The sequence below is a fragment of the Felis catus genome, chromosome E3 (genome assembly GCF_018350175.1).
Source record: "Felis catus isolate Fca126 chromosome E3, F.catus_Fca126_mat1.0, whole genome shotgun sequence".
Taxonomy (NCBI): Eukaryota; Metazoa; Chordata; class Mammalia; order Carnivora; family Felidae; genus Felis; species Felis catus.
Genome location: NC_058383.1, coordinates 41073092 through 41094837, shown reverse-complemented (window position 1 = coordinate 41094837; position 21746 = coordinate 41073092). Strand labels below are relative to the sequence as shown.

The following is a 21746-nucleotide window of genomic DNA, read 5'->3' as shown; positions in this document are numbered from 1 at the left end:
AATCTCCCCCTACGACGGGAGAAACTGAGGCCTGCGCCTGCGGGAGGGGCCGCGAGGTGGGCCGTGGAGATGCCCGCCCTGGGGCCATGGTGCGGAGGTCAATGAGGGAATCCGGGCTCAGCTGGGACAGGGTGGGGGGCTCAGGGAGAGGAGGGTCTCCAGGAGAGGGTCCTTGTGGGTGGGTGGGGACAGCAGTTCAAGGTCTCTTGTAATCCCTACCTCCCCCTCCCCCAGCCAGCCCACGTGTTGACCTCCTCAGGATGCGGCAGCCCCAGTGGTGGAGGGGGCTGTGAGGTCAGGGCAAAGGGCTTGACTGTCCTAGGAGTGTGTTTCTGTGATCGTGACACCATGCGTCACACCATGTTGGTGCCTCAGGTTGGCTGTTGCAGGTGTGCTGGGTGGGGGGAAAGGTGGCAGAAGGCTCACTCTCCCCCCAGCTGCACAGAGGCCTGGGCAGGACCAGTTGAGGAACAGGCAGAGACTCCACAGATACAGGATATCTGAGACTGTGGGTGGGGACCTTTACTGGGGAGGGGGGATCTCAACACGCCCGCCCCACTCATGGTTCCCTTGCAGCCTCTAGGCTCAGGGCCCTGTCCTGGCCCTTCCTCCCCCTACGCCAGCCAGCAGCTTGGCCACTACACCTCAGAACCCCTTTGCTGGACATTTATAAGAAATTCAAACAAGGGGCGCCTGGGTGGTTGAGGCCTGGGTGGTCAAGGTCCGACTCTTGGTTTCAGCCCAGGTCATGATCTCACAGTTTGTGGGATCGAGCCCCATGTGGGGCTCTGCGCTGACAGCATGGAGCCTGCTTGGGATTTTCTCTCTCCCTCTGTCTCTGACCCTCCCCCACTTGAGCGCGTGTGCTTGCTCGCTCTCTCTCTCTCTCTCTCTCTCTCTCAAAACAAATAAACTTAAAAAAAAAAAGTCCAACCAGGTCTACTTCTGCTTTTTGGAGATAGAGTCTCTGTCCTCCCCTCCTGCCTCAGGGATGCTGGGGACAGAGCAGGATGGGGGGTTGGCCTTTGTCCTGCAGCCTCAGACCGATTTATGTCCACTGCTAGCAAGGCCAGGTCCAGGATGGGTTGGGGAGTCCTGCCTCCGCCAGGGATCTCGCTCAGATCCCAGTGACCTTCTCCTAACCATCCCCACCCACACAGGTGGGGTCAGGCTGGTGCCTGGCCTGCCCATCCTCTCTGGATGAGTGGGCATCCACAGAAGCTGAAGGCCACCAGAGGCCATAGCTGTGCACCTGGGGACAAGTGGTTTCCCTAACCAACTACCCCTGCCACAGGGAAAGGGCAGCAGGGGTGGGGCCCTAGAATGGCCTGGGCCCCAGCTGGGGGAATCCTGCCTTGGGAAGATTGTGGACAGATGGAGCTCCAGAGGGGACAGTCCCCACCCAAGCCCAAGTGCCCCTAGCATCCATGGTCCTCCTCTGTGTAAATTTTGAGGGTGCAGATGGGGGAATTGTCACATGGTCCCCCACCTGGGCTCTGGTGGGGGTACGGGGGCTTCAGCAACAAAGGAGCCAAGCATGGGCAGGCCTGTTTGTGAAGCCAGGGTGGCAGGGACACTCCCTTGTTTTGGGCAAAGGTGGGTCTGATCCCTGGGTATTTTCAGAAATGGGGTGTGGGGCAGAAAGGCATAAGGAAGAAGGGGGACTCAGGCCGGTGTTCTGTCTCCTCCACGTGCTCCACTCACGTCTCTTGGATCTAGCTGTCCCCAGCCCGAGACCCAGCTCACCCTTGTTCCCTGCACTGGCTGCTCCCATCTGCCTACCCCGAAGTTTGTCCAGGCATCAAGACCAGAAGCCCCTTTTATGCCCCCATCTCGGCTCTCCACCACCAGGACTCTACTTTGGGTCAGTGTCCTTTCCTCCTCAAGGACAGGGCCCTTCGTTCCGGCCTGGGTGCACAGAGCCTGCAGAGACCAGGGCACATTCACACAGCCCAGTCCATAAACGCTAGGGGAATGGCCGTGTGCCTCCATGTTGCATCTCGCTCTGTGGGTGGGACCTCCAGTTTCTGGGTATGCGGACACGGGTCCTCTGTGAGCCTCTGGGATGTGGAGCCAGAAGACCGCGCAGACACACACACACACACACACACACACACACACACACCCAGCTCCCCAGGCTGGGCAGACTCCAGGAGTCCCCTCTGCCCAGACAGAAGATGGGTGGGGGTGGGGGTGGGGTGGGGGACTGTGGAGCCCCAGGTGCGGCCTGTACCGCCTGCAGGTAACGAGAGCCTGGGGACCTGGGGGAGGAGGGGCACGCCTGCTCCACTGGGCGCCCCCACCCCCACCCGCCCCTCCCAGAGGGCTTCCCCGGAGAATCCCCCAGGCTCTCGCGGGCGCCGTAGGGGTGGGGCAGCTCTGACGGACAGAGCGGGGTGCAGGCTGGGCCGGCGGCTGGGTCCGTGACCGCGGCGGCTGTGCGGGCTCCTGGTGCGCCCACGGCGGGGACGCCCAGGTGCCGGTGCCGTGCGGGCGACAAGCGCGTCTCTGCGGGGCTGCGCGGGGTCCGCGGAGCGGCTGGGGGCGCGCGGCGCGGGCGCGGCGCTGGGCGCGGGGGGCGCTCCCGGCCGGGATGAGCTCACCGCAGTCGCGCCGGGGCTGAGCGCCGAGCCGGGCGGCGGCGGGGCGGGCGGCGGCTCCTCGGCGGCTCCGCGGCGGAGCCGGGCCGCGGGCCACCATGCTGGGCCTGGACGCGTGTGAGCTGGGGGCGCAGCTGCTGGAGCTGCTCCGGCTGGCGCTGTGCGCCCGAGGTGAGCGGGCTGGGCTGGGGCCAGGGCGGCCACGTGGGCGGGGGTCTCGGGCGGGGGGTGGGGTGAGGAGGCTTCGGCCCGGGGCGGGGGCTCGCCCTCCCCCGCGGAAACTTTGGGGGCACTGGAGGGGAAATCGTGGCGTGGTCCCCCGCCTGGGCTCTGGCGGGGTGGGGCGGGGGTGGAGGGCTTCGTCCAGGGTAGACCTTGGCTGGAGGGGGGAGGCCGGGGGGGGGGGTGGGGGGGGAGGCGGAAGAAGGAGCCAAGAGTGGGCGGGTCTGTTTGTGAAGCCAGGGTGGCTGCGAGACCCTCTCCCCTTGGGAACCTGCCCCTGAGATCCCCCCTCCCTTGGGTGGGGCGAGGGCTCCTTCAGGGCGTGTGGTGATCACTGAGGAGCCTGGAGTGCAGAGAGCTTGGACTGGAAAAGATCCTGTCCCAAAACACTGTGGGAAGGGGTTTAGCGAGACCCCTGCTGCCAGGCACCATGGGAAGGGGCTCGAGGAGATTCTGAGTCTGAAGGCGCCCAGGGAGGTAACCTCAGAGCATGAGCGCAGGCAGGGGTTTAGAGAGAAGCCCCTCTGTGCCCCAGGAACACTACCAAGAGGAACCCCTGGGACAGCAGGAAGGCTTTCCGGGATGTGAAGGGCAGGGCCTCTGCCCCAGGGAAGACCTCGGAGGTCACCACTCCACAGTGGTGGCCTCCAGTCCTTGGGGCTGTGCCCCATTCAGGGTCTTCCTTCCCCCCACCTTTGGCCTCAGAGTCAGGGAGGAGCCCCGGATGGATGGGTTGCTGGGCCAGAAAAGGCAGCTGGTGCCTCCGGGGTGTCGCTTGGCTCCCTCTCTCAGGAGCCTTCTCCAACCCCCCAGCCTCCTCCTAAAAGGTTTGGGTGCAGATGCTGCTCTGTTTCTTCCCAGCCCACCTCTCTGCCCCGACCCCCCATGCACCCCTCCCTCTCTGAGCACACATCCCTTTCCCTAACCCACCCCGCTCCCTGAACCAAGTCCCTCTGGGCACTGAGAGGCACAGCTGGCCAGCTGGGGGGCTTCGGTTTGATGAGTGAATGCCAGGGTCAGCTGGTCACAGCTGCTCATGCACCTCCCCAACCCTCAGTCCTCCTGACCGACAAGGAGGGGAGACAGCTGTCGCCCGACGAGGCACTGGATGAGGCCGTGCCTGAGTACCGGGCCCCGGGGAGGAAGAGCCTCCAGGAGATCCAGCAGCTGGACCCTGATGACGAGAGCCTGGTCAAGTACAAGCGGGCACTGCTGGGGCCCCTGCCACCCCTCGTGGGTATGTAGGGCTCTGGGCCCGGAGGGGAGGGGCGGAGGCCAGGCGGCTGGGGCGGGGCGGGGGTGGCTGGGGGGGGGGGGGGAGCCGTCCTGGTGACTTCCGGTTTCTCCTCAGATCCGAGCCTGCCCAATGTGCAGGTGACCAGGCTGACGTTGATGTCTGAGCAGGCTCCGGGGCCCATCACCATGGACCTCACAGGTACTGCCCCCCCCCTCGCCCGCCGTGGGGCTCCTGGGGCAGGGTCTCCACTGTCACACTTAGCTGCACTGTCCCTCGCAGGGGAGCTGGCTGCGCTGAAAAACCAGGTGTTTGTCCTGAAGGAGGGTGTGGATTACAAAGTGAAGATTACCTTTAAGGTGAGGGCAGCTGTCGCGGGGGACACCTGCCAGCACAGGGCCAGCCCCCCCAGAGGGGCCCTTAACACCCTCTGTCCCCCAGGTCAATAAGGAGATCGTCAGTGGCCTCAAGTGTCTGCATCACACCTACCGCCAGGGCCTGCGTGGTGAGGGCAGCGAGGAGGGCTGGCCTGGGGGGCTGCGGGGGGGGGGGGCGGCTGCGGCAGAGGGTGGCCCCTGACAACCTCCCCCTCCCCCAGTGGACAAGGCGGTGTACATGGTGGGCAGTTATGGCCCTAGCGCCCAGGAGTATGAGTTTGTGACCCCGGTGGAGGAGGTGCCTCGAGGAGCCTTGGTGCGGGGTGCCTACGTGGTCACGTCCTTCTTCACTGACGATGACAGGACAGACCACATGTCCTGGGAGTGGGGCCTCCACATCTGCCAAGACTGGAAGAGCTGAACGTCCCCTACCCTGGGGGCTGTCCTCAGCCCACCTGGGGTCCTTGATTCCCCTGCCCCTGCAGTCAGTGACCACACCCCCACACCCTCTGCTCCGGTCCTGGGACACCCCCTTCCTGGGCTGGCACTGTGCCCTGAACAGTCCTATTAAACGTCACCTTGTCTCGGTGCCCTTGGTGTTGCCTCTGTCTGCCTCCCCTCCCCCGGGGGTGGGGGGAGCCTCGTGGCCTTATCTTCCTGGGACTAGGACTGGGTGCCACGTGGCAGCTGCTGCTTGGCCCCCGGCCCCCTTATCTGCCCCCCGCCTCGTGGGCCCAGCACTGCCATGGACGGCCAGCTCCTGCTTGTGCTGCTGCTGCTGCTGCTGCTGCTGCTTGGGGCCTCGGGCCCAGAGGGCCAGGGGCCAGGGCCCGGGGAGCCCGAGGAGGAGCCCCCCAAGGAGGAAATCCCTGAGGAGGATGGGATCTTGGTGCTGAGCCGGCGCAACCTCGGCCTGGCCTTGCGGGAGCACCGCACTCTGCTGGTGCAGTTCTGTGAGTGCACCGGGCCAGAGGGCTGGAGGACCCACAGGGGCCCCCCGGGGCGGGGGGGGGGTTCAACTCCCCACCCTGTGTATCCGGGGCTTGTGCACATGAGGGACTTCCCCTGTGGGCACTTGGCCCCCCGCTGTGCTCCTGGGGCTCCATGGAAGGGCACCTGAAGCAAAGCCCTGGGACTGAGCTGGGCCTGGGGGCGTCCAGCCTGAGCAGGGGAGGGTGGGGCTGGGGAGGGAGGCACAGGTGCAGGGAAGACCCTAGATCACCATCCATCTGCAACTCTTTCTGTGAGGGGCCACATAGCATTCAGGCCTTGCATATTCTGCTATGGATTAGAAAAAGAATAGGGGCGCCTGGGGGGGGCTCAGTGGGTTAGGCGTCTGACTTTGGCTCAGGTCATGATCTCACAGTTTGTGAGTTCGAACCCTGCGTGGGGCTCTGTGCTGACAGCTTGGAGCCTGGAGCCTGCTTCGGATTCTGTGTCTCCCCCTCTGCCCCTCCCCAACTTGAGAGTGCGCGCGCTCTCTCTCTCTCTCTCTCTAAATAAACATTAAATAAATAAACATTAAAGAAGACATGTTTTTAATGTTTATTTATGTTGAGAGAGCAAGCACATGAGCAGGAGAGGGGAAGAGAGAGAGGGAGAGAGAGAATCCCAAGCAGGCTTTGCACTGTTATCTCAGAGCCCGATGTGGGGCTCGATCCCATGAATCGTGAGATCATGACCCCAGCCAAATTCAAGAGTCAGACAAACAGTCAACTAATTGGGCCCCCCAGGCGCCCCCTCTTCGGTGGATTCTTGCAAAACTTTACACACGTGAAAGCCATTCCTAGATGGCAGGCTTCCGCAAGCAGGCACAGGTGGCCAGGGAGCAGCAGCTGGAGGGTTCTTCTCAAACTCACTGTCAGGGCGGTGCTGGCCGCTGCACGCCCCCCCGCCCCCACCGCCCGCCGCCCCCCCCCCGGGTGTGGGACCTTGAGTCTGGCTCTCTGCAGAGGGTCAGGTGGGCCCCCAAAGGATTCGGGAAGCGTGGATAGGAGTGCTCTCTGCCAGACCTGACTGATCCCAAGGTTCTGGCCGGGAGGGAGCCTGAGCCGAGGCTGGGGCTGTGGAGGCCGGTCGGGGACACTCACGGCCCTGTCCCCCAGATGCCCCATGGTGTGGGCACTGCAAGGCACTGGCCCCCGAATACAGCAAGGCCGCAGCCCTGCTGGCGGCAGAGTCAGCCAAAGCCAGGCTGGCCAAGGTGGACGGGCCTGCAGAGACAGAGCTGACGGAGGAGTTTGCTGTGACTGCATACCCCACGCTCAAGTTCTTCCGCGATGGGAACCGCACACACCCGGAGGAGTACACCGGTAGGGGGAGCGGGCACGAGGGGGGCGGGGGCGGGGGGCTGGGCCCGGGCTGCAAAGAGGGGACTCTTTGCAGGCCCCAGAGAGGCCGAGGGCATCGCTGAATGGCTGAGGCGGCGGGCGGGGCCCAGTGCCACCCGGCTGGAGGACGAGGACGGTGCCCAGGCACTGATCGACGGCCGGGATGTCGTGGTCATTGGCTTCTTCCAGGTGAGCTGGTGGTACTGGGGTCCAGGCCATGGGAGCAGGGCCCGCGGTGCCAGCTGACCTCACAGGCTTGGGGCTCCTTAGGACCTGCAGGACGAGGACGTGGCTACCTTCCTGGCCCTGGCCCAGGATGCCCTGGACATGACCTTTGGCCTCACTGACCGGCCAAAGCTCTTTCAGAAGTTTGGCCTCACCAAGGACACCGTGGTGCTCTTCAAGAAGGTGGGTCAGGGCCAAGGTGGGGGTCGGGGCTCAGGGCCGTGGCTCCTGCTGACCCCCGTTGAGTTGTCCAGTTTGACGAGGGCCGGGCAGACTTCCCAGTGGACGAAGAGCTGGGCCTGGATCAGGGCGACCTGTCGCACTTCCTCCTCACGCACAGCATGCGTCTGGTCACAGAATTCAACAGCCGGGTGAGTTGGACTGTGGGTGCATTTGCAGGGGTGGGGTCGTGTCCAGGGGAGCCAGCCCCCGCGAGTGCGGTTTGCCCTTGCAGACGTCGCCGAAGATCTTTTCGGCCAGGATCCTCAACCACCTGCTGCTGTTTGTCAACCAGACACTGGCCTCCCACCGGGAGCTGCTAGCTGGCTTCGGGGAGGCAGCTCCCCCATTCCGGGGGCAGGTACCGGCTGGGACGGGGGGAGGCGGGGTGGTGGGGATGTGGGCTGACCGGCACCGACTCCCTGCCGGCAGGTGCTGTTCGTGGTCGTGGACGTCGGTGCCGACAATGGCCACGTGCTGCAGTACTTCGGCCTCAAGGCTGAGGAGGCCCCCACCCTGCGCTTCATCAACATGGAGACCACCAAGAAGTACGCACCTGCACACGGGGGGCCGCTCACCGCAACCTCCGTCACCGCCTTCTGCCACGCGGTCCTCGGCGGCGAGGTCAAGGTCTGCTGCTGAACTGCCCACCCGGGAAAGGGGGGGGGGGGCGGGAGGGGAGCAGCAGTGCCCAGGAGAGCCCCCCAGTGAAGCACCCGGCCTGGTTTCCCCCAGCCCTACCTCCTGAGCCAGGAGCTGCCCCCTGACTGGGATCAGCGGCCGGTCAAGACCCTCGTGGGCAAGAATTTTGAGCAGGTGGCTTTCGACGAAACCAAGAATGTGTTTATCAAGTTTTGTGAGTGCAGCGGGCCACGGGTGGTGGGCAGCGGGCAGGTGGGGGCCTCTGCCGGCTGTGCCAACGCCCCGCTGTCCTAGACGCCCCTTGGTGCACCCACTGCAAGGAGATGGCTGCGGCCTGGGAGGCCCTGGCCGAGAAGTACAAGGACCACGAGGACATCATCATTGCGGAACTGGACGCCACAGCCAACGAGCTGGAGGCTTTCCCTGTGCACGGCTTCCCTACCCTCAAGTTCTTCCCCGCGGGGCCGGGTCGCAAGGTGAGGTAGGGCAAGAGACCCCGTCTTCCTCGGTCTGCGGCTTGGTCCGCACCTTCCTCGGGCCTCGGCCATGGCCAAGAGATAGGGCAGGGCCTCCAGCGGCAGGGCCTGGGAGGATGTGGCCAGGGTGCAGGGCTGGGTGAGGCGTGTTCTCCAGCGCCTCGTGTCCCTCCTTAGGTGATTGAATACAAAAGCACCAGGGACCTGGAGACCTTCTCCAAGTTCCTGGACAACGGGGGTGAGCTGCCCGCAGAGGAGCCCGCAGAGGAGCCCGCAGCCCCCTTCCCGGTGGGTGCCTCTTTCCCAAGGTTCCCGGTCTCTGGACGTGGCAGTGAGGGTGCCAGGGGCTGGGGTGAGTCAAGGGCACAGCTTCTAGCCGGGGCTCTGTGACCCTTTCCAGGAGACCCCGGCCAATTCCACCACGGAGCCCAAAGAGGAGCTGTAGTCGCCCCCCCAACATCACCGTCTGGTGCCCCCACACCGGATGGTTCACTGAGGAACCAGTGAATAAAGAGCTTTTGATCCTGCACGGTGTGTGTGGTTCCTGAGCACGGCCGGCCCCCCGGCCCCCCAAGAACCTCCTGGGCCCGTTCCGTCTTGAATGCGTCCTAGCCCTTGCCCCCAGCCCCTCTGGGTGGGTCTCTGACCCAGATCAGGGTCTGGGAACCCACCCTCTCCAGAGCTGTCAGCGTACCTCCACCGGACACCCCCCACACGCAGGGGACCCTCAGAGGCCTGAAGTGCCGTGGTGGACGATGGCAAGCAGGCCACCAGGCTCCACCCACAGAAAAGAGGTGTCTCCATCGCCGGAGAAGGTTCAAAAATGATTTTATTCCATTATTATCCAAGTACCTTTGAAAAGATAATTGTACAAGTCAGCGCATGAAAAATGGGCTGGGGCAGCCCCCTCCACCCCGCTGGCCCTGGCCTGAGAAATGTACATATTTACACGGGCCCTTAAAGGGGAGGTGGAGGGGCCCGGGACCCGCTGAGCCCGCGCTCTGGAAACGGAGGGTGGAGGAGGGAGAGCGCTCCGGGCTCCGGCGCCGGATCCACACAGTGGCAGGCAAGAGACAAGCTGTGTTGAAGGCACTCGGTGACATGTACAATTTACAGAGGCCCCCGCGGGGCCCCTGGCCCCCCAGGCCCGGGCCAGGCCCGAGCGGGGCAGGGCGCGGCGGACGAGTCCCAGGGGGAGGGGCAGAGCCTGCAGTGTGAGCGCGGGGCGAGGAGCGGGCGGGCCTGCCCGCGGTCAGCAGCAGGGCGACACGGAGGGCCGTCGAGGTGGCTCCGGGGCGGGCTCCCCGCCCAGGCGGACCAAGTATTGCTGAGGAGTGGACCGCGCACCCTCCTCGTCAGCTGCAGGACGGAGGCCTGTGGGACCCGGAGAGCGACCCCTGCCCGTCTGGACACAGATGGCCCGAAGAGGCGGGTGGCCTTCTGCCAGTAGTTGTGTTGTCTGCATACACGCCAAGCAGGTGACCCACAGGACCCTCGGAGGCCGCCCTGGCCCCTGCCTGACGAGGGCCCAACCTGGCGCGGAGGCCCGGCTGGCGGGTCAGTCCACCTTCTCCACCTTGCCGATGATCTTCTCCTCGAAGACCGGCAGGACGGTCTCATCTTCCCGAACCTCCTCAAACACCACGCCGCAGTCAAACTCGTCGCTCACCTTCTTGAAGTAGTATCTGGAGGACGTGGGCCAGAGGCGGCGAGAGGAGGTGAGGGCCTCATCCCCTCCTCTGCTGGCCCAGCGGCCTCATCTCCCCTCCCGAGCACACAGACGCCACAGGGCCCCGGCCGCCAACACGTGTGCTGCCCACCGCAGGGTCTCCCGCGCCGCCCGGCCCTCACCTGTAGTTGCCCTTCCGGGTCAGCAGCTCCTTGAACTGGCCCAGAGTGACGGCTCGGCCCCGCACCAGGGTCCGGTACGGGATGGGCTCCCCGCAGAAGTAATAGGCCACCACGATGCTGTCACACGGCTGGGCGCTCCCACTGCCCGCCTTCCTCTGCGACTTCGACCTGGGGGCAGAGGCGCAGCGGTGACCGCTGGGCTCGGGGTTACACAGGACACACCCCAAAGGGCTTCGGGCCCCCTACAAACAGGGGATAAGGACTAGAGAGGATGAGCCGGCCTGGCTGTGTGCAAACACCACGAGTGCGAAAGCCCGGATACCCCTCACCCGCAGTGCCCTGTGGCCTCGCTCCGTGTAGGGCCTCAACCAGAGGCTCTGGTCCGGCCACACTCTCCGAAATCTACAGCATGGATGCCAGCTCATCTCCCCTCGTGCCCGTGGCCTCCAGCCTCCCTGTGTCCTGAGCTGGCTGGAGCACGTCACCTCCTACCCAGACCACACGAACGTGGCTTCTCAGGGCCAGAACCCATGGTGGATCCCATCACGAGGCGTGGGAAAAAACGCCTAGGTTACTGGAAAAAACGCAGCCCCCACCTCTAGGCTGGGCTATGCTACCTGTACCTTAGGAGAGGCCTGAAGCCCTAAAGCTTCAGAAACTCTGAACGCCAGAGGCTGGGTGAATGGCACCGTGCATGGGTCTGGAAATGAACCTGCCCGCCCCCCTACCCCCACTGCAGACAGCTGGTCTGAAGAGCAGAGGCAGTGGCCGGCCAGATTTGCAGGGAGGGCTGTGAGGCCAGCACGGTCTCCTGCCCGGGATCACTCCGAAGGGCCACCTGTCCTGATGGGTGACGAGACCGCACAGGCAGCGCGCCCTCCGTCCCGTAGTGGTCCCCGTCCCTGTGACCGCCCCGGAGCTGCCCAGGTGTGCTCGGACACAGCCCCTGGCCCCCACCAGCCGCCCTGCCAGGAGCGGGTACAGCGTCATGTCGGGAAGGCCTCCTGAGCTCACAACGGGACCCCCTGTCTCCCTGGTGCTCCGGGGGATAGAGGGGGCGGTTCCTTGGGCTAGCTGGCCGTCTGCTGCTCAAGCCGGGCTCCTGGGTGCCTGCTTTCCTTCCCTGAGTGCTGCAACCTAACATGGTGGCGGGGGTCCTCTGCAGAAGGGATGCAGGGCCCCTCCCCGCCCCAGAGACCACCCTCGAGGAGTGACCTGGTGGGGAAGCTCTGAGTCACTCAGGCATCCGGCTGGACGTGATGAGCCACTGTGTGGGAGGAGGCGGGGGACCCCGTTTCTGCTCTGTTCTGAGCAGAGGCACAGGGGTTGGGTGGCCGGCATCGTCTACATGAGGTCCCCAACACCTGCCCTGCACCACGCCTGCCTGGGGAGCGGACGCGCCAAGCACCTGTTCCCACGTTCCACGCAAGAACAGAGCTAGACAGACTCCGTGTGCTCACGGCACCCGGACACACACGCCCGCGGTGCTGGGCCAGGAGAGGCACCACCAGTCACAGACCACCGAGCCCCAACGGCCGGCCGGGAAGCTCAGGAAAGTAAAGGCGGGTGGGCACACGGGGCCAGAGCGGAGGCAGCAGGTCAGAGCTCCCTCCCTGGCCCGGTGGCCACGTGTCACACAGGACGGCCCACGTCTCCTCTGACAGAGACCGGAAGCTTGAGGCCGGCTCCAGCTCTTCCGGCGCGACGCCCCAGATCCTGGGAACAGCGGCTCCCCCGCGGGAGGCAGGGTAAGCGGTACCGAGACCCTCGGGGGGCGCACGTACTCTGTCTCCGAGAGCTCCAAGTCGGACACGGCTGGCACCACGCTCAGCACAGGTGTGCACGCTGGCCTGACACAGGAGCGCCCCCGCTGGATGACCTCCTGCACATACCTAGGGAACAACCACGGCGGTGAGCTGCGCGTGCTGGGGTCGGGCCTCCGCCAAGGCTCCGCCGTGACAGTGGGGCCACAGACAGGCAGACGGAGCAGGGGCCCGGGGGAGGGTCCGTCACCGCCGAACCAGGCTCCCACCGTGTGGGGCGGATAAAACACCACACCACACCACACCACACGACGGGGGCTTCCAGGGCTCCGTCGGGGCCGGTCAGGAAACACGAGGCTCCAGTTAATCCAGAGTTCCTGGACTCCTCGGCGGATGACACTCCGGGGAACCACCGACCCTTCCTCCACACTGAAAAGAGCCTTCGGGGACGGCCTGGCTCCGGCCTCGTCCGCGTGCTCGTCCTCGTCCGCGCTCTGCTGCCGCTCCATCCCGAGCAGCTTTCCCAACAGTTGTCTGCCCCGGACGCGATGTTGTGCAGCCCCGACGGTGACTTCTCTTCCGCCAGCCGGGGCGGGGTGGGGGTGGGTCACCCCACAAGGAACTCGGACCTCCATCCGTGTCTGCAGTCGCTTACAAAAGGCCCACGTTCTGGACCGGCGACAAATGGAGACGCCGGAGCCGGTGGCCAAAACCCTGTCAGGAGCCTCACGGCCCAAATACGGATTCCCAAGAGGCTTGTGTGGACCAGTTTGGCGTCTCTGGCCGGCACGGGCACACGCAGGGCCTGCCGGCTGCTGCCGAGAAGAGCAGACGTGAGCCCTACACCCCCAGTGCGTGGCAAGGACGACGTTCCCAGGCTCTGTGCAGCAGGGAAGACTTCCTACCCATATGCCCCAGCCCCTTCCCCGCCGGCCCCTCTGCTGCCCTGTCCGCCTCCAGGTCACAGGCCCCGTCAGACGAAGCAGCATCCGCAGCACCGAGCCGGCTCTCTGGTTCTATGTTGACAGGGTCACAGGGTGTGAGACAGGTGGCCATAAACGTGGTCACACTCAATGACCAGGGGACACAGTCAGGCTCCTGGCTCTGCCCGATAAGACAGGCAGCAGGGATGGCCTGCATCCTGACACCAGCCTCCCAAGAGCTGGACGGCCCCCCACACGGTGAGGTCCCCAGGAAACATGCCCAGTGACCATGACTGGGCAAGAGGCGCTGGCAACGTCCAAGAACAGGGCCACCGTGTGACCATGCTCCGGGGCCTCGGTGGAAAATGCAGATTTCCCGGATCTGTCCGGGAATTCCAACGCGCTGGTACACATTCGGGGAGAAGTGACCTCAAGGCCCAGCAGAAAGGGCAGGGGAAGGCACATTCTGGCCTGGAGAGAAGACCGCCATCCACAAAGGGGTTCTCCCTAGGGTGAGCGGCAGGGCGTGGGGAGCCGCATTGGCCTGAGGCTGCGTCAGCAGTGGGCGGGGCCTCTCTGGCCCTCAAGGCCCAGGAGGACATGGCGCTGGGGACAACGGGGCTTGGGGTCCCTTGCGGAGAAGACTGTACCTCTACGCGTACTTCAGCAACGTTCACCGTCCCACCTGTGCGTGGCACCGTTTATGGCCCCCCACCCAAGGACCCCCCAGGACCCCCACTCTGTAGCCTGCACAGCGGCCAGGGGGTTCCTGACCGTAGTGTCTAGAGGCTCCGTGGAGCCCCGGGGCGAGTGCACACTCACAGAGGGGAGACGGCTCCCTCTCTACCCCAGGAGGACCCTCCCAGCCCCTTGTCACACAGCAAGGCCACGTGCCGTGCCCTGGGTGGCGCTCAGTGAAAGAAGAAACCAGGACTGCTGGGGGGTGCCCAGGCCTCGGGGGGCTACAGCCCCAAAGCAGTGCCAAGGCAGCCCTGATTGGGGGTGTGGCCTGCCCTCCCCGCTGCCCCCCTACCTCTGCTTTGAGGGTAATTTGCTGGCTCTCTTCTCTTCCTCCTCCAGGCGCCTGCGGGCCTCCTCCAGCTGGGTCAGAGGGTTGGGGGCTGGGTTGGGTGGCATGGTGGGGTCTTGAACGAAGAGGTGAGAGGGCTGGACGGAGTTGCGAAGCTGAGCGCTGACCCAAGGGTGCACGGCCCCGGGACGCTCCACGGACAAGGGCCGGGGGCTCTCGTGCACCTGCTGCTTCTTGGCACCGGAAGACCTTTGGGAGCAAAAGAACGAGTGTGGCAGCATCTGGAACCCTGGCCACAGGCGGGGCCAGTGGAGGCCACCAGGGGCACACCTGCCACCCCTCCCACCACACCACATGACACCGTGCTCCTCCGCTGCACGCTCCTTTTGTAACTCATTTTTATTTATTTATTTTTTAAGTTTTTTTTTTTTTTTTAACATTTATTCATCTCAGAGAGACAGAGCACAAGCAGGGGAGGGGCAGAGAGAGAGGGAGACACAGAATCCCAAGCAGGCTCCAGGCTCTGAGCTGTCAACACAGAGCCCAACGCGGGGCTTGCACTCACAAACTGTGAGATCATGACCTGAGCCCAAGTTGGACGCTTGACTGACTGAGTCACCCAGGTGCCCCTGTAACTCATTTTTAAAGAATTGTTTAAAGGTTGTTTATTTTCAGAAAGTGTGAGTGGAGGAGGAGCAGAGAGAGAGGGAGACACAGAATCCGAGGCAGGCCCCAAGCTCTGAGCTGTCAGCACAGAGCCTCACACGGGGCTTGAACTCTCAGACCGCAAGATCACGACCTGAGCTTAAGTCGGACGCTTCACCGACTGAGTCACCCAGGTGCCCCTTTTGTAACTAATTTTTAACAACTTTACTGAACTATGTCATACCCTATATAAAAACTTCAAAAAAAAAAAAAAAACTTTTCACTGTTTTTAAAAAACATTTTAGGATCAAAATAAATGCTCTTTGTGAGAAAACTGAACCATATAGGAAATTCCAAAGTAAAAACAATCTAAAAATCTTAATTTAGAAGTACCTACTCTCATTATATTGGTATATTCTCCTTCCTGTTAAACACAATCAGCGTAACTCTAAACATACAATTTTTCATTTTTTCAAATGTTTCCCCCATGGGATCACACACCTCTCTCTGCCTTCATTACCCAACACAAAACGCTCTAGAGCTGTGCAGTACGCCTTTGCTGCACGGCTGAATTATACCAAAACATCAGCCTCTCTTAGCCTTGGCTGGAGCCCTTGGAAAGGGGGGCTTTAGCACCAGGAGGGAACCCTGGAAGAGGGCCCCCAGGCTCAGTGCCCTCGCAGTCCCGGAACTGCCCCAGGAAAGATGGCATCTCCCTCCTAAAGAGCCCACGGGGCCAGCCACAGGGAGACCTTGGCTCTGGGGCCCACCCCCAGCCTCTCCTTGCCCCCCACCTCCCCGCCCCACACCCACCTCCCATCTCCTGGCCCCCCCACGTCCTCCCTCTCTCGCTGCCCCATGCCTCCACCCCCCCTGCCTACCTGTCGTATGATGTAAGAGCGGCAAAGACAGAGGCACACTGTCCCCCAACTCCAGGGAGGCCAGGGAGACCTGGCAGGGATACTGAAATACCACCATTTAAAATGGCCCATCCTGACATCAAGCACCTTCCAACCTGAGACTGTTTCCAGATGGGCCTTTTATTCTTCCACCACAGAAACCCTCCATCTGGCGTGGGAGGAACGGCCAGAACAGAGCCATTCCTTGTGGAAACCCGAAAAGGAAATCCAGAGAAACCCAACCAAAGCAGGAGAGGGGCTCTGGAAAGACCCTCACCCAGGACAGGTTTTGTGACCGCAAAGGTGTCCGAACACTGGCGGGAGCCTTGTTCCCACAGTCACGTGGAGACCAGACACAGGGACCCACGGGTGGAGAGTCCCAAGTCTCTGCTCAGGATGGGCTGGCTGGCAGGTGGTTACCCACTTCTCCCTTTCTCCCCTCCCCCCCCCCAAGCCCCCCCCCACCGCCGCCACACACGCGCACTCTACCGTCCCCAACCATATCCAAAACAGACAGCCAGCGAAGCGGGAGACTGAGGAAGGAGGGGTGGCCAGCCCACCCACGGGCACCAGCCCCACGGCCCAGACGGCTGGTCTGGGGGTGAGGCGTGCAGTCCGGGCCAGCCCCAGTCCCCCATGGTCCCCCAAAATGGACGGACCCATGCGAGGCGGCAATGGCACGTCTGGGGTCCTGGCTCCACACCCTCCAGAGCAGCCTCCGGCTCTGTGGGGCCAGTACAGAGTTCAGAGGGTGCAGACACCACCGACGGCTGGGGGGTGACCAGGTGCGATCAGACAAGACTCGTCCTGCGCGGTCTGTCTGGAGTGGCGTCCAGGTACCTGCCTAACTGCCCCAGTAACTTAGGTCACCGTCGTGTGGAGGCGTCAGCCACCCAGAAAGCAGCTCGTGAGGGCAGCTGTGTGAAAGCGGGGCCCCCCTTGGCGGGCTGGGCACAGCAAGAGGAGATCAGGCAGAAACGAGGTGACTTGAGAACGAGCTCAGCAGCGGACACTCCCGCCCAGGACACCGAAGCTGTGTCAGGACCCCAAGGCCGGCACAGGGCCCCACTCGGGGCGGGAGTCAGCGCGCTCACACGGCCACGGCCACGGGGTACAAGGACAGGTGGGTGGGGCCAGGCCGCAGCTTCAAAGACCCTGGCGGAACCGCGCTGTAGGCTCGTCAATTAGTGCCACACGCTGGTGCCCGCGCCACCCAGGACGCCGGGTGCCTTTTACCCGTGGCTTGTGTGGCCACACCCACCCGGGACGCTGGCGCCTCTCACCCGTGGCCAGCCTTGCGGTGCCGGCTGATCTCCTTCTCCCCCTCGATGATCCACTGCATGATCTTTTGGTTCTTCTCCGCGTCTTCCGAGGGGCCAGGCACCTCGGCTCCCGCGCTCTTCCCTGACTCCGCCTTCTTGGCGTTTCTTCTAGAGGCAGTGCCAGACTTCCCGCTACAAAAGCAAGGGACCGGGAGTCACCTGCTGCCTTTACTTTGTGGCCTGTTGCCGGAAAGCGGCTACCTGAACGTGGTGGCTTTGACAGAGCTGTGTGTCCTCGCGGGCTCCGCCCCAATGCCAGGGGGTTCTCTGAGGTTAGTCTGGTGGGGAGCACAACGCGTCCAGGCAGCACCAGCTGGGAGGGCAGGAGCACCTGTCCTTCGCCCTCCCAGCCCCACCACCCACCTGGTGGCAGCAGCACCGGGACCCAGTCACCCCTCACCCAGACGCCTCCCCCGAAACAGGTACCTCTCTATCCATGCACCCCTCAAGGCCAGAGCCCTGGATGGCCCGGGACCCCAGGCAGGACCAGGCACTCATGCTGGGCGCTGGGGCCCTCTGGCCACCACATGCCCACGGTCTGTGCAGGCAACCCCAGCTGGACGACTTTTAAAGGGGAACTGTGGCCCAGAAAACTGAACAGAACCCTCAGGAGACACAGCCTCTCACTGTGACCCCTTCCTCCCCGGGAAGGCGCACGTGGCCCTTACTGATATAGGTTCAGGGATGAAGAAACCACAGCCCCGATCCCAAAGCAAGGCCCAGGCTGCCACAGACACTCACCTGTAGGCCAGGCTGTCGCTGGCATTGGGGGCGGTGCCCACGCTCTCTGAGTGGCTACGGGGCTTGGCTGTGTGGCCGTGCAGCTCCGGGCCCCAAGAGAAGCTGCCCGGGATGCGGCGGGCGGCCTCAGCCTCAGCCTGCTCCTTGGGCCTGGCCGCCCCGTGGTGACTGTGGTGGTGGCCGTGCCTGTGCAGGTGTGGGCCGGCTGCGTCCAGCTTCACCCCGGACTTAGGTGCGTGCTTACTGTGCCCAGGGGGCACGCCCCCTAGGACCCCCATAATCTTGGGCACGTGCCCGCTGTCAGGGGAACGGTGGCCGGGCCCCGGCGACTGACAGCCCGGCGTCCTCATGACCCGCTGCACATGCTCATCCAGGATGCTCTCAGGGTTCTCCTCGTGCGCGTCCCGCAGACCCACGCAGCCCACGTCTGCATAGCGGGGCGGGAAGTGGTGCCAGGCTGTGGCCAAAGGCAGCTTATGAGTGGCCCCCGGGGGACCAGAGGGCATGTCACCATCCTCACCTTCTTCCTCCTGCAGGATAAGGTCACGAGTCACCTCCTGGCACCAGCCGAGTCACAGAAACCTCACCCTCGCGGAAACAAAGAAATAGGCCCGCAACGCTCCATCTCGGGGGCCGGAAGCACCGAGCCCAGGATGAGCAGACCAGGTGAGGCGCTGGGCGCTGGGGAGCGTGAGAGAGTGAGCACGCCCACCACGCACCAGGAGCTCGAGGACCACAACGCCCACCCAATCCCGCCCACTGAGAAACCTCCAGAGGGACTTAGTTCTTTTACGCTTCTCAATAAAGATATTTTTATTTCTTCAGTTGATTTTCCTAGTCCTCAATTTTATTTCCATGTTTTCCATTATATTTTCTTTTGTTTGCTTTTAAAGTTTATTTATTTTGGGGGGGGGGAGGGGCAGGGAGAGAGGGAGAGACACAGAATCCTAAGCAGGCTCCACTCTGTCAGCACAGAGCCTGATGTGGGGCCCAAACTCACAAACCGGGAGATCATGACCGGAGTCGAGATCAAGAGTCAGACGCTTAACCGACTGTGCAACCTGATCGTCCCTTTCCCATTACATTTTCAAAGGAAATACGCCCTTGTGCAGAAGAGCTCGTTTTCTGCTTAATTGCTCTGCTCTGTGATTCTGGGTCAACTGTCACACTAAATCCAGGTGGGTTTCTCTGGAGTCTCTGGCAGCCAACAGGACCCTATCCGTAAATATAACATCTGACCAGCCAAATCTTGTATTTATTTTCTCATCTCACTGAATTGTGGAAACCAGAATAATGGTGGGTACATCCGGTAGTGACCAGAAAGGATGGGACAGCTACCCCTGTACTGTACCAGAAACAAATCTCACAAAATCCACAAGAAACTTTTCACTTATGGGAAAGCGTCTCCACGTCACCAGGACAGGCGGTCAGCTGCAGACACTTCAGTCCACGCTCAGGTCGCAGGTGGCACGGAGCAGGACAGAGGGCAGGCGCAGGGCTGCGGGGAGGGTGAACACGCCCCTCTCGGGCACACCGGGGCCCTGGGCTCCCCACCCCACGTCCCATGCCGGACGCCCCACTCTGCCCTTGACGGACACTGACCCCTACGGTTAAGGAAGAGGGGCTCTTGCAGTCCCCAGGGGGCGTCACGGGGTGGTGACGGACAGCTTGGGCTGAGAGCCAGCTTGTCTCGGTGGCTCTGCACATGTAGGAAATCGGTTTTACGGTTTTGAAATGTTACAGGTTCACCAAACTGTCTAGCTAAGAATTTTCACTTTCTTCTTTGTTCTTATTTTCCGAATTTTACAACAAAACTCTTATTTAAAAATTTGTAGTTATTCTTCTTTAAAAAAAGACTGTAGTTTATGGCATATTTACAGGAGCCTTATTTTGTAAAATCATGCAAGACAGGGACTCTCACGTCCACGCGGATTCCCTGTACATACGTAATTAGAATTGACTTTCTCCTGTTTTGTTTCAAACACTCAGGGCATCCGATGGAACCGCACAGCCAGCTGTGGGGCAGCGAGCCCCCCAGGGTCCGAGGGAAGCCTATGGGGACAGAGTGGCTACAGGCCAGAGACTGTGACACAGAGCCCGGCAATCCTGTCCAGACGCCACCGCGGGCCTGCCGATTCGTTCCCGAATCGATACCCAGGAAATACAAGGGGCTACTCGTTTGAACATCTTGTGTTAAGTCGCAGGCACTGGGGAACCTCTGTGGCCGGGCCCAGCCCCCCGTGACAGCTCCTGGGAGATCCAGGCACAACCGCACGCCCCCGACAGGGAGGCCGCAGACAACAGGAGACTAAGACTCAGACGTGAGAAAAATACACCGAATACCGATGGCTGTTAAAATGCCCGTCCCACACAGTGACCTGCAGGGCCACGGGCACACGGAGCCACGAGGACAAACTTGACACAATTACCACAGTCGGGTTCTACGGCAAGAAGGTTTGAAAGTCTCCTGCCTTAAACTTCTTTCACAAACCACAGGGTACTTTTACTTCGTGAGCGTACTCAGGACGCACTGACGGAGGCATGCTTGGGCCGCGGACGCACCACGGTGCCAGCTCCACGACGGCACACAAACCAGGGCTTGGCTCCTGTAAAACCCGCCGTGCCTCACGGCAACTCTGCGTCCGACACCGATTTCTCAAAGAAGGTTACCTGACAGGCCACGCCCTGACAGTCCCTTCACTCACGGAGGCCTCTGCTGGACCCCGACGGGGAAGGTGGCCTCTGTGGATGCCCACAGAACGTCCGCCCCCACCCTCGCTGCAACCCAGACTGGCAAACAGGCAGCAGGTCAGCACACGCCCGGCGCCCAGGCCAGCACTGCGCTGCCTGCATGGGAGTCACCGGGTCACTACGAGGGAGGGAGACAAGAAGATGCCGGTAAGAAAAACCTAGTGTCCCTGCCCAGGTGCTTAAAAATACTTTCATAGGGGCGCCTGCGTGGCTCAGTCAGTTGAGCGGCCGACTTCGGCTCAGGTCATGATCTCTCAGTCCGTGAGTTCAAGCCCCATGCCGGGCTCTGTGCTGACAGCTCGGAGCCTAGAGCCTGCTTCTGTTTCTGGGTCTCCCTCTCTCTGTGCCCCTCCCCCATTCACACTCTGTCTCTCTCTGCCTTTCAAAAATGAATAAATGTTAAAAAAAAAAAAAAAAAAAAACTTTCATGCGGGCTCCCTCTCGGAGAGCACGCCATCTGGCCATTCACCTCGGTGACCACCCCAGCCTTCCTGGTGCCCACCGCGAACCCCAGGTTTTGAAACGCTATTCGAAATCTGAAAAGTGTGGGGGGTGGGGTGGCCCCTCATTTCAAACCTGGGTGTCATATGAGGGGGCTCCGGAACCCTGGACGGCAAGGGCACAGCACCGTGTGTGATGCATGGAGGGCAGGACAGGCAACCGCCAGGTGTGACTGTGGCTGGGCCCCACGACTACCCTTACGATGGCATCTCCAGACTTCAGGTGCACATGACTCACCGGGGGAACACGGAAGGTGAGACAGCAGGCCCCTCCTGGGGGTTCGGACAGAGTCTGAGCAGGGCTCAGGTCCGTGTTGTAAATGAGTATCGGGTGATCAGGTAGAGAAACAATTCCTTCAAGAACAATCCTGTTTTGGGTGTGTTTTTCTTTGTGTTGTGTTTTGAGAGAGAGAAAGAGAGAAAGAAAGAGAGAGAGCAAGCCTGGAAGAGGGGCAGAGAGAGAGGGGAAGAGAGAATCCCACCAGGCTCCACGCTCAGCACAGAGTCCTATGTGGGGCTCAATCCCATGACCCTAGGATCACGACCTGAGCCAAAATCAAGAGTCGGATGCTCTACCAAGCAATGCGCCAGGCACCCCCACAGCAGTCATGGTTTGGGTTTCAGGCATCGGGCATGAGGTATTGAGGGAAAAAGTGCAAGACGCCACTCGTTGGTGACTGTTTTTCCTTTTTCTTCTTTTTAAAGCAAACTCCACACCCAACGTGGGGTTTGAACTCACAACCCTGAGAGGAAGAGTCGTACGCTCCACCGACCGAGCCGGCCAGGTGCTGCCAGTGGTGACCTTTCTTAGTTTCAGAAGGAGATTCCTACCTGCTGGAGAAAAGCAAAGGCCTGTCTCCAGCGACACAGTGGCGCCTGGCTCCGGGAGCACGGGGCACTGGGGCCTCGGGGACACACAACCTGGTGAGGCGTGAGGAGCACGGGGAAGGCCGTGCTCAAGGGACATGTCTGTCATCAACATCTCAGGACGGAAAC

General features: G+C 62.3%; 3 protein-coding genes across 5 annotated transcripts in view; 2 read left to right on the top strand and 1 right to left on the bottom strand.

Annotated features, from left to right (window-relative positions):
* The first annotated feature begins 2393 nt into the window (after nucleotides 1-2393).
* On the top strand, nucleotides 2394-5022 carry ARHGDIG (Rho GDP dissociation inhibitor gamma). Of its 2 annotated transcripts, XM_023247013.2 has the most exons (6): nucleotides 2401-2771; nucleotides 3880-4059; nucleotides 4174-4257; nucleotides 4339-4415; nucleotides 4498-4561; nucleotides 4655-5022. In XM_023247013.2, exons 1-6 carry the CDS (start codon nucleotides 2699-2701, stop codon nucleotides 4852-4854), a joined length of 678 nt encoding a protein of 225 aa, XP_023102781.1. In that variant the 5' UTR covers nucleotides 2401-2698; the 3' UTR covers nucleotides 4855-5022. The 2 variants fall into 2 exon arrangements, with proteins under 2 accessions (XP_023102780.1, XP_023102781.1); XM_023247012.2 differs by having other exon boundaries at nucleotides 2394-2771; nucleotides 4174-4415.
* A 17-nt stretch (nucleotides 5023-5039) lies between these two features.
* Nucleotides 5040-8854, top strand: PDIA2 (protein disulfide isomerase family A member 2). Of its 2 annotated transcripts, XM_003998969.6 has the most exons (11): nucleotides 5040-5386; nucleotides 6539-6745; nucleotides 6819-6952; nucleotides 7034-7171; nucleotides 7243-7359; nucleotides 7443-7568; nucleotides 7640-7837; nucleotides 7943-8063; nucleotides 8144-8325; nucleotides 8503-8613; nucleotides 8726-8854. In XM_003998969.6, the coding sequence occupies exons 1-11, from the start codon at nucleotides 5179-5181 to the stop codon at nucleotides 8768-8770; spliced, it is 1587 nt and encodes a 528-aa protein (XP_003999018.3). In that variant the 5' UTR covers nucleotides 5040-5178; the 3' UTR covers nucleotides 8771-8854. The 2 variants fall into 2 exon arrangements, with proteins under 2 accessions (XP_003999018.3, XP_019676851.3); XM_019821292.3 differs by lacking the exon at nucleotides 7443-7568.
* Nucleotides 8855-9136: 282 nt separating this feature from the next.
* AXIN1 (axin 1) overlaps nucleotides 9137-21746 on the bottom strand; it is a 63008-nt gene continuing 50398 nt past the window's right edge. The window contains 6 exon segments of the mRNA XM_023247010.2: nucleotides 9137-10010; nucleotides 10177-10344; nucleotides 11961-12068; nucleotides 13896-14141; nucleotides 16720-16890; nucleotides 17500-18029. Of these exon segments, the coding sequence (XP_023102778.2) occupies nucleotides 9884-10010; nucleotides 10177-10344; nucleotides 11961-12068; nucleotides 13896-14141; nucleotides 16720-16890; nucleotides 17500-18029 (1350 nt within the window). The 3' untranslated portion in view covers nucleotides 9137-9883.